Source organism: Eucyclogobius newberryi, unplaced genomic scaffold (assembly GCF_026437365.1).
Source record: "Eucyclogobius newberryi isolate DKJ021-1_F unplaced genomic scaffold, fEucNew1.0.hap1 SCAF_16, whole genome shotgun sequence".
Classification (NCBI taxonomy): Eukaryota; Metazoa; Chordata; class Actinopteri; order Gobiiformes; family Gobiidae; genus Eucyclogobius; species Eucyclogobius newberryi.
The window spans coordinates 10,460,454-10,475,388 of NW_027315790.1; the positions used below are offsets into that span (position 1 = coordinate 10,460,454).

At 40.0% G+C, this 14,935-nt stretch overlaps 1 protein-coding gene across 1 annotated transcript; it reads right to left on the reverse strand.

The window, feature by feature from the left end:
• Positions 1-253: 253 nt before the first annotated feature.
• fam83hb (family with sequence similarity 83 member Hb) lies at positions 254-12,336 on the reverse strand. The gene is made up of 8 exons (XM_072447444.1): positions 12,235-12,336; positions 5,663-5,840; positions 5,244-5,576; positions 4,594-4,758; positions 4,386-4,510; positions 3,754-4,308; positions 1,352-3,659; positions 254-1,097 (listed from the first exon to the last, which is right to left on the reverse strand). Exons 2-8 carry the CDS (start codon positions 5,783-5,785, stop codon positions 1,077-1,079), a joined length of 3,630 nt encoding a protein of 1,209 aa, XP_072303545.1. The 5' UTR covers positions 5,786-5,840; positions 12,235-12,336; the 3' UTR covers positions 254-1,076.
• Between the last annotated feature and the right edge of the window lie 2,599 nt (positions 12,337-14,935).

Below are 14,935 nucleotides of genomic sequence, written 5' to 3' on the forward strand. Positions count from 1 at the left end.
ACTTTATATGCGAGGTACTTCATTTTTCCTAAATGTGTATTTAAATATATTTTCAATTTCTTAAAATGCCATTTACTGTTTAATTGTTTGAAGAATAAAAATATAAAATAAAGCACTTATGATCATTATGAAATTTAGTCACAAATTCGGGTTGACTTGCATTTAATAAGAACTTTGTACATACAGAATAACTCTTAAAAAATACAAAAGCCAAATTATTTTAAACACTCACTAAAGTACAAAGAAGGTTAGGCACTTCTTGGGAATTATGTTCCTTTCATAATAATACTTTACCATAAAATGATGTCCTCTTAAATAAACACATTTGCACAACCGTTTCTAGTAAAACATTATGCTGTTTCAATTTGTAAGCACAAAAACAGCAGTATCATCTGAAAACTGAAGCCACAGATCCATTCATCTATGAAAGTGTAAAGTGTGACCTTTATGTTGAGTTTCAGGTTCAACTTTATGTCCAAGAGTTGGCTTTCATACACCACACACACTAAACAGACATAAGGTCATAGATCCAGTTATATATTTTATGTTATACTGAGCAATGTGGAGCTTTTCGATATTTTAAAGAGAAAGATGGCACATTTTCAGTCATGAAAAAAAAAATCTATTGCGGCTTTATTTACATATGTATATAAACAGTAATGCTTATCCTGATAGAAACTGGGCTTACAATATTTAGAAAATATATCCCTCTGCACACATTTTGCCTTCATTTATTTAATGCCGTCAGATGTCTTTTGCCCTTGTGCATCTGATCTACTTATGGATCACACTCACTCATAAAATCTAAATGCATTACTACCATGCGACTATAGACTGGCTAAATCTATTACTTTTGTCTCAAATGCCATGCAATCTTTTAGCCATCCCTCACCATAAAAGGCAAAAGCACAAATTCCAACTGACTTAATGTCTTTTTAAGAGCAGTCTGTTCAAGTACTTTTATAAATATCCAGAAGTGGCTGCCACAGAGGTACTTTGAGATTGTCGTTGGCACAAATGGGCAATGGGTCATTTTGATCATCTTGCGTGAATACTTTCCAAATCGTCGCATCTCGTTATCCCAGGCTATTCCCCATCTGTTAATAAAACAACAGAAATACAAGTGAATTCAACAGTAATATGGCAATTCATATACTGATTAAGTACTAAAAACATTTATCTCATGATCTTCAAGCTCCGATTTAACTTTCCTGAATGTATTTTTTCTATGTACATATTAAGTCTTTCAACAAAAATATTTCTACCATACATGATATAATAATCTATACTGTTTATATTATACATATTTCCCTTGAACATTGCAAATATCCTCTTTGCTGTGATAGGCTACCTCAAAGCGGCTGTAGACTTTCTTCTCCTTCCTCATGCTCTCTATTCTCTTCAGCAAGCCTTCCCGCTCCAGGTTGTTGCTGTGTGGTCTCAGAAAACGGTTCCGTCTGATGGAACTCTGTCTCTCCAGCCCTTTGTCCGCACTGTCGCTGTCTCCGCCAGATTCTTCTCCCCGCTCCTGACGATTCTTTTGGCTATTTGCTGAAATCTGCTCTAAAATTACTTTGGTGTCATCGCGTAGGTTGCTGCTGGAGAGCACAGAGATTCCAGGTGGCTGGTATCTAGAGGGCCCGGTAAGACTGGCACTAGACTTGTTAGTGCTTGTGGTCCGGTCAGTAGCAGTAGTTGCAGCAGAAGCATTATTAGAGAGAGAGGAGTCTGGGCTCAACTTTTTGCCTGGGTCTGATATTTCTGGGATTGTAGTCTTATTTCTGTCATCAAATGCTTTTTTGTCTTTATCTTTGGGTCCTAAAATCCCCTTTAGCCTCTGAGTCTGCTTTTTAAGGAAATCAAGTGGTTTCCCTTCACTTTTCCCCTCCCCAAGAGTATTAATTGAAGTAGTAGATCCCATAAATTTTTTGAGTCCGTCTTTAGACTCATCTCGGGGTAGAGTTGTAGAGCTATGAGAGCGTATCTTTTTCAGTTCACTTTTCTCTGCATCTGTAGCATCAGTCGTCATTATCTCTTCTCCAGCTGAGATACGACGAGGATTCAATCCTTTCAGTTTCAGTGGATCTCTCTTAAAGATTTTCGGTGAAGGAAGAGGTTTTAGGGATTTAAAAATGTCTTTCTTTTGACCCTCAGAGGATGCTTGAGGTGTATCCGTATGCTTTAGGTAACTTGGTGGCTTGCCGGAGATTATTGGTGGTTTTGATGAGCTAAATGAAGGTCTACGTGTCAATTCTGCAAGTCTTGAAGATATGTCAAGCTTCTTTGGTTCAGCTTCTGTTGATGCGACAGAAGGACTGGGGGTCGTCAATGCTGTGGTAGAATGGAGAGGTCTTTCCACAATCTCTGGCTTGTTTTCATCTGGCTCTGAAGCTTTTAATGATGAGTCAGTGCACATTTTCGAAGCTTTTCTCTTAGCAGCCAACTCATTGAAATATTGAAGCCGGCTGGCTGGGTCATTCATATTCAAAAGTGATGTCTGCTGTGGTTTGAGACCATCTATTGTGGTTTCAGTCTCTACGGTTGATGCTTCTTCTACAGGTTGGTGAGGCTCATCTTTTTTTTCCTGAGTCATTTGTACTGGATTTTTATATGCCGTTTCCGTGGTTTTGAATGGTTTCTCTTTGCTCTCCATCTCTCTATCCGTTTCTTTCTCATCCACTTTCTTTCTCCACTCAAAAGGCTCACGATTTCGTCTCTTTTCTAAAATTTGGGCTACTATTGAGGAGGTGCGAACTGTGTCTAATTCTTCATCCTGCTCTGTCGCAGGCGTAAGACCAAGACTTCCAGCATGCATCTCTGCTTTTGAAGATGAAAATATAAGTGAGGAGCGCAGACGGGAGCTACGTTGAAGGAGTGGGTTTATGCGTGTACGAAAAGATTCATGCTTGGACAGCAAAAGCTCTGGAGCCTCTTTTACCTCCATATCTGATCGCATTTCTTTTGTTGGCCCTCGATCTATTCCTCTTTCAAAAGTATATGGCTTCAGTTCACTTGCAGAAGGAAATAAATCCTTCGTTGTTTTGACGGCATCTTTTGTGCTTTCGGGTAAAATTGGTTTTCCATATCGTGGTCTTTGAATTTCTAGTCTGGTGGGAACACTCAGCGGTTCTTTAAATCCAAACTGAGGGCCCGAGGTGTCAGTTGTCATGGGCTGTTGAGGATCTTCAAAGGCATCAGGAACCATTGGCTGGTTTATTCCTTCTTCTCCACCATCCTCATATGTGCTCAGGTATGAATTAATTCTCCAACTCCTCATCCCTTGCCTTACATCCGGGTCTTGGTCCTTGTCCTGATCTGATTGGTTTGGATACTGTTTCTTTTCAGGTGAGTGTAAATGCGTTGGTGAGCTCTGACAAGCATATGCATGACCTATGGTTGGTCTCTTGTTGGATGAATTTCCTTCATATCTCCCAGCCAAAGGAGGTGCATTGTCCCCATCAGGGCCTCCAAGATCCTCTGATGAAAAGTAGTCCTGGCCGTAGTTTCCAGGTTGTGGTTCCAAATCAGAGCGAAAGCTTGACTCTGAGTGTTGGTCAATAGCTAGCGGAGGAGGCCTGCCTCGAAGTCGATTATAGTGTCCCTGGTCAGAACCTGTCCCAGGACCATCACTGTAGAATTGGCTTGAAACATTCTGCTCCCTGTAAGACACAGATTGTATTTATTAGTCAAATAATTGTATATTACATTACAATTAGAACATTATGTTAAAAAATATGGCCAAATAGTATCAACCTGTGAAGTTCCAACTCTTCCAAATTGTTCATGACTCTGTGTTTCATAAATTGTCTGGAAGATGTGTAGTTTTCTTGCGTCCCTTCTGCATAACTGTGTCTCTTGAAAACAGTGGTTCCCATCTCCATCTGCCTGGAAATAATGGACCTTCCTTGTTCTAGATAGGACTGCTGCAGGCGAAATTGTTGCTGTGAATATTTCCCTATTGTTATTCCTGCACTAGGTTCAATGGTGTGACGAAAGGGGTCATTCCTCCGGAAAGGAATTGCAAGGTTACGGTCAATGTCTCCATAGGGAAATGGTGGAAGCTCAGGTGGCCTGCGGTAACCTATGGGGTTTCTTAAAGATTGAGCCCTTTTTAGTCCAAATTGGTTGCCTAAGTAGTTGCCAGTGCTGCCACCGTCAGATATTGCAAGTGCATCTGATGTTGAGTCCATCACTAAAGGTTCTGACTGAGCAAACAGGATACGAAACTCTTCATCAAATGTTGTTACAAGTTCTCCAAGAAAGAGGTGTGCAATACTGCGGTGGATCTTCTCATAAGACCACATGAAACTAAAACCAACAGAAAACCATGATTAACATATTTGCAACATTGTAAGCCACACTGTATAATACGTAATATTACTTACCTGTAGTTTCCACTGAGTACAGCTCTGCAATCCACAAGTAAAAATCGGTCTTTCACTTGTCCTTTAAAGGTTTTTCCAGTACGAGAGTAGTATGTTATCCCTGCAACAGTCCTGACTCGCATCATCTGTAAAAAAAGGCTAGTTTCAAAGTATTGTTTTGAACTCACATTGCAATGTTTATGCAAGTCAAAATTATACCAAAACTTACAGGAAGGAATTCCAAGTTTACTTTGCAATTATTAACCATAGAGACAAAATGCGGGGCCTCCTGCTCATCAAGGAGAATGTAAACAGGAACATGTCGAGCTGCTGCATCTAAAAGGTCACCAAATATATCGATGTCTGTAAATATGTCCATCACAACTGCAATAACCTAGAGAAAACAAACACAAAGGGTTAGCTAAAAGAGTTTTTGCCTGCATTATTTGTTCTACTTGTGTCTAGGATAGATACATTTATGATGTTATGATTATTACAAGAAGAAAGATCACAATTTCAATTACATTTGCAGGAGTGAAACATTATTACCATTCATAGTGACTAGTTTTACTAAATCAAACTTTATGAACGATAAAGTGAAGTTAATGTGGATATAAATTACAAAATAAATTTTCCAAAAAGATATATTATTTTAGTTCTTATAATTCTGTTGTGTAATTGATCGTCAGAATGTAATCGTGGTCAATTAACAATGATTAATAAACCAAATAATTCCTAATGTCTAATTTGTTGTTTTAAGAGAAGAGAATGACCATTTACCATTTCATTTATTCATTTTCTACCGCTTGTTCCTTGTTAATCCATTTTACACAAACTATTGACTCAGAAATGCTGTGAATGTTATTATTTTGGACATACTTGGTGTGCATTTTTGATGAGTCTTCGGGCTTGTTCTTTGATGCTTGGCATATCAGGGTCTGAAGGGTTGACAAGAGTAGTGACTTCTGTCGGCCCAATGAAACTATGTTGTTGTAGAGGCCAGCCCAGGTCCAGTCCAGGGGCCGCCAAGTCTGACTGCATAGGCCAATAGGTGTCTGAGGATCCTTCGCCTTCAAATCCTTTGTCATGATATGTTAAGTCAGTCACGCTGGAGCTGTGACTTGGGCCTTGGCTTGTGCCCTTGATGTGTTGAATTTCTGGTTGTGCCAGGAAACTGGGGACGTCAGCGGTCTGAAGAAACTCCAAATAGCCCTGACATGACAGAAAATATAGAATCTTAATAATAATAACCAAAATAAGTGGACAGTTGACCATAATGAAGAATAGCTGAAGTTAACCTGAATGTCATTTTCTATGAGCTTGTCAATGGCAATGCGGTACTCCTCGCGGTAGTGTGGAGGCAGAAAGTTTGGATCTAGAGGGTTATCACCCAGTGATGAACTCTGTGACCGATGAGCCATGGTTGGAGTGAGATATCAAGTCAGAAACTAAGGCGATGGAAGACGGTATTGCAACCTGTGGAACAAAATCACAAAAGAGGGTGTGATTAGAGCAGTGGTTCTTAACCTTTTTGGAGGTACTGAACCCCACCAGTTACATAAGCGCATTCACAGAACCCAATTGGACCCAAACATCAATTGGAAAAATAAAATATGATTTTTTCAAATTCAAAACATAGGTATATGTACTGGTGCACAAAATTAACCATGCATCAACATCACTGTGTTCAAAGAACAAAATGTTCACACAAAAACATAATCATGAATATTTACTGCAAATCAGTGTGACTTCTGCTGTTTTCTTTCAGAGACCAGTTCAGAAATGCACCTTCACCTTGGCAAGTGCCACTCTCATGTAATTTTCGCAACAAAGTCTGTTCCTTTTCTTAATTTTTATGTCCAGCATCATCGAAAAGGATTGCTCGCAGAGATATTATATGATAGTATTGTAGTTATAGAAAAGTACAAGGGAAATGGCCCCAGAGGTCTTTTGGCCCTTTTGGGGCTAGGCTGGTGCCAAGACTTAGCCCTAAAAGGAGGGCTTTGATTCAGGGTAAAATCTGGGGCCTGTTCCCCATTCCTTTTGGCCCTTTTGGGTCCAGGCTGGTGCCGTCTTAGCCTAGATATAAGGGCATTGATTCAAGCTAGTCTCTGGGGACTCTAGCCTGGTCCTTTTGGTCCTTGTGGGGCCAGGCTAGTGACAGGTCTTATCCCAAAAGGGGTTTTGATACTGGTAAGACTCTGGGCGATTTCCCTGGTCCCTTTGGCCCTTTTAGGTGCAGCTGGTACCAAGACTGTGAGAGCCAAGTCTAGTTTATGTATACGTTCGTATGGAAATCTATACAGTGTTGATATTTTGTTATAAATGTCTAATTTTATGTTTCACGGATAAATAATTTGGTTGTTTAAATAAGCTAAATTAATTTGATTACATTTGTTTTATTTGTAGAATGTATTTGTAGTCTTTGCCTGCTCTGACGTAAATGTGTAACTGTCACTTTAAGAGAGATAGCGCTGAAGGAGGCGGGGCGTAAAATACGGAGACGGTTTTCATACCGTAGTATTCTATTTTTTGAGAATAGCTGTATTTGATTACTCCTGTAAGAAGTGTCACAAAACTGTGGATTAAACTTTGTTAACTATTTGTTACATCGGAGTCTTGTGGGAGTTATTTCTCATCAATTAAAATACACGAGTAATACCATCTGCAAAAACAAGACCTCAGCCACACAAATACTTTGCCCAGAAAGCTTTTATTCAGTCTAAAATATGAAGAAAGAAATCACAGGACGTACATCACGACAGTCACACAGACTACTGAGCACCACATTCCCTGCAGCACAGACGGGACAAGCGGGACAAGCGTGTCACATATGAGTCTGATGTGTGTCTTGACCTCCGCAGAACCCCTGAACCACTGGATTAGAGCATAGTTTCAATATTATTACATATACACACTAATCAATGTACTATTTTGGTATGTTTCAGAAAACATGGTGATGAAAATACATCTAACTAAAATGTTAAATTAGATACTGTATATGAATGTCTTAATTTAATTGTAATTGTACAAAAGTACCACAAATTTAAATGTAATCTGTAAATCAGATTGAATAAAGAGGAATAAAAAACTTAACTTGTAAAAAGGGTGGAGCGTGGGACAGGTATGAGGACAGGTTTTCTCATAACTCTGCTAAGGAAACTTGTCTTACTGGTGTGTCAGCAAATAAATGCACAGTCCAAAGAAATCTATCTGCCACTGGAACATGTGTGCTTGGTTTTGGCATGATTTGAAAGACCTAATTTAAAAAGTACACTTTGAAGCTTTGTATTTCACACACACTATTGGATCTGTGTTCAAATGAAATAATGACTTTAGGGTTGGTGGATTCTTCAACTAAAACCAGTTTGCAGTTGACCCTGAATGGTTCTCATGATGTGACATTTTAAATATTGAAAAAGAATGTTTCATATCGTGATAACAATTATATTGTGATCTTTGATTTACAATAATGACTCCAGTTTACTTGAGTGTAATGAAGACATTTTTGCAATCCAATATTTATGTGCTAAAACATATCATGTCAAGAATAAGAAAAATGTAAAAGGACTGTGTCCACAACCATGCAAATCATATCAGATCATAACATACATTTATAATACAATAATACATCAATTAGATCATTTAGCTAGATAGATATATTTTATGTTAAGATTTTGCACATCTTCAAAACACCATTTATAATGTGTTTGATCATTTGATATTTTGCCTATATATGGGGAAAATGTGCTTGATTGGTACCAATTCCATGATATTGGTTCAGCTAATATCCTCGTAGGGCCATTCATTCATATTTGGACTCCTATGATGAAGAGAACATGTTGGAAAAATATGCATTTGTAAATCTGTGGCGTTCAGAATCTTGGGCCAAGTGGGAATGATTGATTATTTGCACAATCTTATAATATGGTATTTTCAGGTCAAATTAACCACCATTTTAGAAGGACAATGTTGTTTTGTTAGGCACCCAATTGAGAACGTATTTATTTGAAAAATAAAGTGAATGAAAACAGCAACTGTATTTCACCCACCGAGGTTAGTTTTGTCTCGCTACCATGAGTTAACAGGACACTGCTTAATGTATTATTATTATTATTATTATTATTATTATTATTATTATTATTATTATTATTATTATTATTATTATTATTATTATTATTATTATTATTATTATTATTATTATTATTATTATTATTATTATTATTATTATTATTATTATTATATTATGGGATTATTGGGTCATTCTGTGATGAGTTACCAAAAAGACTTCCCGTTGGGGTTATTGAAAGTTTTAACTGGTATAGAGAAATTTAGGAGATAATGATGGATTCAGATTTACACTTTAAATCCATAACATCAGCAGCTTTTTACCATCTACAAAACATTGCCAAGCCTAAATTAAAAAAAATACAGTGTCTAAACCAGACTTTGAGAGACTAATCCATTTGTTTCCAGTAGATTAGACTGTGACGGCCTGCTCGCTGGCCTTTCCAAACGAGCTTTGAAACTGCTGCAATATCTTACTGTATATCTGTTACTCGGGTCCTGACTAGAACCAGGAAGTACCATCACATTAGTCCTGACTAGAACCAGGAAGTACCATCACATTAGTCCTGTGCACTCTCTCTCCATGGCCAAAAACCAAAGTACATCTCATATTAGTGCCGTATGAACCATCTCGGACTCTGAGAACATCAGGGATCTGCCTCCTGCTGGTGCCAGAGTCAGGACTAAACATGGCCTGGCCTCTTGCTGGTGCCAGAGTCAGGACTAAACATGGCCTGGCCTCCTGCTGGTGCCAGAGTCATGACTAAACATGGCCCGGCCTCCTGCTGGTGCCAGAGTCATGACTAAACATGGCACGGCCTCCTGCTGATGCCAGAGTCATGACTAAACATGGCCCGGCCTCCTGCTGGTGCCAGAGTCAGGACTAAACATGGACCGGCCTCCTGCTGGTGCCAGAGTCAGGACTAAACATGGCCCGGCCTCCTGCTGGTGCCAGAGTCAGGACTAAACATGGACCGGCCTCCTGCTGGTGCCAGAGTCAGGACTAAACATGGCCCGGCCTCCTGCTGGTGCCAGAGTCAGGACTAAACATGGACCGGCCTCCTGCTGGTGCCCCTACGCTTGCAGTATTTAGCTGTGCTTTTTTAAGTGAAATGCTAGTTGTCATGAACATACTCATACTCATACTCAGGCTCCAACTCGTGGGCAGGTTTCTTTCACGCAGCAACATGTGTGTGGCCACAAAAACAATTCGGATCAAGATATGATTTTCATCATCATATCACCCAGGTTCAACCCTACAGTCAAGGGCCATTGAACTCTGTTGTATCTGACCCATTGAATCGTAGCTTAGGCTAACCTGAGGCTAACTTGCTAACTTCCTTCCTGACCCAGTGCTAAGATCTTGTTTCCCCCTTTAAAGTTTCATTAAAGTCACAGTAAAAAAAAAAGCCTATGTGGTTTATGAAATCCATCAAATCAAAAGAACTTTTATCTGAGTTCTGTCCATCCATTTTTATATCAGGGTCCACAGTAAGTTAAATAAAAAACACAGTTCACTAAATCACTAAAATGTGTTTTACGTACTACGAGCGTGTTGTGGTGCTGCCAGCCAGGTACTTTGGAAACCTTTTCAGTGGCCTTAGGTTGTGCCGCTGAATTGAACTGAAAACACTTGAACTATAGAAGATTTTTCAACGCAGAACATGTTTAAGGAACTTTGCTCGGAGCATGAATGATATAAATGAAATTGTGCTGAAAAAACAGTCATTTTAACTGGCATAAGCAAATGTGCTATGGTGCACAAATAACAGCTTTTAAATTTAAAATATAAATAGTCTTAGTAAAAAAACATTTGAGTTCTGTTAGTGGCCTATATGGTGCTTCAAAACAGAGCTTAGAGACTTCATATTCATGTTTACTGACATGTGGGTCACAGCAAAGGAAACAACAGATGATGACGAGAAAGGTGAGGGTTCTCTGCTGCACCTTTTACTGGTGAATGATTTTTGTTTTGTTATGGAAACAAACATAGAAGAGTGTTAATGATGATAAAGATCGCTCTCATTCTCCCCTCTGTTGGCTTTTTGAATTATGAAGCTTTCTATTGCCCCAAACAAGAACGTGCACTCCTGAATATGACACAACAAAGAGACTTTGAAACACTAGACCCCCGACAGGAGAACCACCACCAAGAAAAACAATGGCAGCAGCTACTCAAAGCAGAACCACTCAATATTTTGTTCAGTGTGTGCTCAGTTATTTGAGTCTCAGTATTGCCGTTTCAACACACTGCACAAGAAACAGTACCTAATGCTGTAAGATCAAATGTTTTTATTTGTATTTGATGTATCCTGATAGGAAGCCAGGCCCTCTTTAGTCTTCAACTCTAGTACATATATCTGCACACACCTCACTAAACAAACACTCAATGGGCATGCCTCTTGGTTGGTTTATTTTGTGTGATAATTTGATGTGAATAGAATGAAAAGGAAATGCCTTAAAACAGGTTTGGATTGACAAGCCTGTAATCAACAGGTGCTGCTGTCACCGTCAGTGCCTTTCAGTGTGAGACAGATCAACACTGGCACATACAGATAATGACAAACAACAAGCCTTCCCTGTCAGTCTGTGCATCAACACAGCAGCATATTGTATTAAAAACACATGACAGACAGCTCAAGGTTACAGTAAACACGGGCTGCCACCAGAACCTCCCGTTTGAGATGTTTTGACAAGCCTCTAGTGGTGCCCCAGTCGACTGTTCCAACTCCAAATGTCTGTGGTTGTCTTGGGTGGAAAATTCAACTATAAAAGCGTAATTTTTCTCTTGTCTCTCACAAAACACACCAGCGCGCATACACATTCTGACAGACAAAGACTCCTTTCACAACTATCTGTTTAGAATAGGACATTACAGCCCATGCCAGGATCTAAGTTTGTCGCTGATCTACAAACGTTTCCCTTGGAATTATAACCACACGCTGGGTTTTTACATGTAGTGACTCATAGTGGTGAAACGACTACTGCTCATGTGTAAAGGGCGACTTACATAGCTCAAACTGAACAAATAGAGCTCGATCACTGGAGAAAGGTCTGTTATCTCACCTGAAACCTCCAAATTACAGGAAATATGGCTTATATATGAACAACAAAAGCTTGCTGTGCTCATCACCATACATTAAATACATTACATACATACATACATAACATTTACTAGTGTTTGGCCCTTTCAGAGCTATTTACCCAGATAGCTACAGTGACTGGATGGCATTTTCTTCTGCTCGCCTTTAGCCTTCACGTTTCATCTGAAGAATTGAATGTGGCTAATATGGAACTTTGTGAAACAGTGATCATACTTTGGCAGCTACCTGGATGACTAAATGCTTCCAAAAGGGCAATTGTTAATCAGACTCTGTGAAGGAATGTATTTCACGAGCGTTTTTCATTCTTTTTCAGGTTGTAAACGGGTGAAACGCTTGCGGAAGCAATCCCTGTCCTGAAAGCAGTCCCTGTCCTGAAAGCAGTCCCTCCCTGTCCTGAAAGCAGTCCCTGTCCTGAAAGCAGTCCCTCCCTGTCCTGAAAGCGGTCCCTGTCCCAAAAGCAGTCCCTGTCCTGAAAGCAGTCCCTGTCCTGAAAGCAGTCCCTGTCCTGTCCATTGTCTCGGTCTGCAGTTTGATCGTATGAAAGCAGTCCCTGTCCTGTCCATTGTCTCGGTCTGCAGTTTGATCGTATGAAAGCAGTCCCTGTCCTGTCCATTGTCTCGGTCTGCAGTTTGATCGTATGAAAGCAGTCCCTGTCCTGTCCATTGTCCCGGTCTGCAGTTTGATCGTATATGTCCTACCTCGGGACTCTTGCTGAACTTGTCTCGTCGCCTTGAACAAAAGTCTTTCTCCGCTCGTCCGCGACTTGCATTCCTTAATCGGGCAGTGGCTCCACCCTGAAGCCCCTTCCAGCGGCCGCTCACTGGAACAACCGGACTCCGGCGGAGGACGAGACGTGCGCGAGGCCCCGGGGACGGGACAGTTTGAGTCGGCGGGAGGTGCCGCTCCTGAGCCGCCGCTAACAGGACGGAGCAGGGCAGGGCTTTTCCACGGCCAGACTCCTCCCAAGCGCGTACATCACCGGGACAACGTCATTGGAAGTTGAATAGCAGAGCATTATTTCAAAAGTTCAACTGCCTATACAGCTTTACAGTGTGAAAAAGACGGTTACAGCTAAATGTAATTGGAGTGTCTATAACCTGGTAATACTAGGCTTAGTAAAAAGTATTGTTGACCTTGTTAAATTAATTATTTTACACTTATCCTGTCATTAGGTGTCTCATCCCTGCAACTATGAGCATGATGCAGGCTGTGGTCGCTGCTGACTGACACATTGTTCTCAGTTGTAATTAAAGTAAGTATATCAAGGTTTACTGTTGAACTTTGTCTTTTACTACTTTAAATTGTAAGGTGTGTGTTGTTTTATGCAATCTGGGTGACTGAGAATGAAGTACACGATATGAAGTAGCCTAAAAATATACTTTGTCTGAAGCCATTTAGTGACAGTGACATGAGCAGAAGTCAAATTACAGGTAAAATAATATCTCGCTGTGAGTCTTTTATGAGCCGCCCTTTGTCCCGAGACGTGTCTACCAGGCGGGGACACTCCTTGTTTTATAGCCTCTGATCACCAAACACTTAATATGATTGTGTGTCTGAAGGGTGTGCCTCCACATTCAAACCTTTCAAACTTAAAACCTACATTTAAGTCAAATTCTTTCACTCTCAAATACAAAAAACTGTTTAAGCGTTACATTTTTCAGACATTTCCTCTTTTATGGTTCGCATTGATCTCATGCAAATCTGCCACCATCAGACAAAATGCATTACATCTGATTTTGCATTGACACGCGCTCCGATCTTTGCATATTTGTAAAGATATCAAAATCACTTAGCGACCAGTGAAAGTCTGCCTCCATGGCTGTACTTCAATAACAGTCCCAGGTATGGAGAGGCACAGTTGAAGGGTGGGGCAGCGTCAAAGAATGTGCTAAGGGCTTTTTGCCACACCCTCTTGCTCTCCCTGTCTCACTCGATGTGTTTTCCCTTATACTTCAGCCTCTCTCACCTTCCTCCCTCTCTGAGTCACCTGGCAGGTACAGTGTACAGGCCTAGGCTTGAGTTATGGAAGGCCGTTTAATCCTGGCTCACAAGACGGGGCACTGTGCTGACAAGTCTTCTTTATTAGATACATTAGGTACTGCGCAATACTTGCATGTGGTTTGTGGTTTCTGCTGAATATTTGATGGGTATATTGCTCATAAATAAGCTTTGCTAGTGCAAGTGACACGGTTTAAGTATCATGTCATTGAGAAAGTCATTTTACTCCCTATTTTTGTTATCTTTTGGATTTGTCCTGGTTTAGAACTAGTATAGCAATTGTGCAGTCCCATTTTAAAGCTCTTTAGGGCATATTTTAGGCCTAAAATAGTCCAGTTTATGACCTGGTTTTGATCTGGTGGTACTCAGAGGGACAAATATTTTCTTAGGTGGTACTTGGTGTGAAAAGTTTGAGAGCCACTGATGTTGTATCATGACATGTGTCCTTTTTTTTCTACTTCTGTTTCTATTACTCTTTTATAACCACTTGGATAAACTTGGATTTGCTTTATTCTAACCTAGTACAAAGTGTCCATGCTTGTCTCATGCCTGTTTTGTTTGTATATTTTCTACTTTTAGGTTAGTCTGGTCCCCCTACCCTCTTAGGCCCATCACGTCCTGTGGTCTGACAAGTTTTCCCAGCATGCTTTTCTCACGCTGCAATGTCACACCTGAGTATAAGGTGACTCTCTGGAGCCTTGAGCCTTTAAGGTCAGTTTAACACCAGTGTGCCGCCATGAAAGGTGCACACTGTAATATCCATTTTGCTGCTGTACTCCAAATAATTGAACAGTATGTGTTAAAGTGTATGCAATATGACTTCAATGAGACTGCACTTTAATTACCACCCAGTATCAAATATGATGCTATTTATGCACAAACTTTATGCATTTCATCAGGATACAGTTTTACTTAAAGATGCACTATGTAACTTTTCCTGTAGGGGTTTGTCTCCTTGGTCAGGGTATTGCTTTGGTTGTTTTCAAGTAGAAAAATAAGATTAATGCCATACTGTGGAACATTCTAGCCTGTTCCGAGAAGGCCACAATCAAGAGAATGTTGGGGCGCAAACAGCATCGTGAAGTCCATGGAACATACCAGCCAGGTCAGGGATAAAGTTGTGGAGAAGATTAAATAAAGAATTAAGTCCAAAGAACAACAACAACAACAACAGAAGAAGAAGAATAAAGTCTCAAGTCTAGAAAGTCTAGACATAGAACTGCAGTGGGTGGCGGTAATGTAACATTTGGATAGCAACTGCCATAAAACACCGAAGAAGAAGAAGAAGAAGAAGAAGAAGAAGAAGAAGAGAAGAATACTTCATACTTGAAGTAAATATAAAATATTAAGCATATAATCACTAATGGTCCTACCTACAGAAATTATTATGAGCCAGACAGA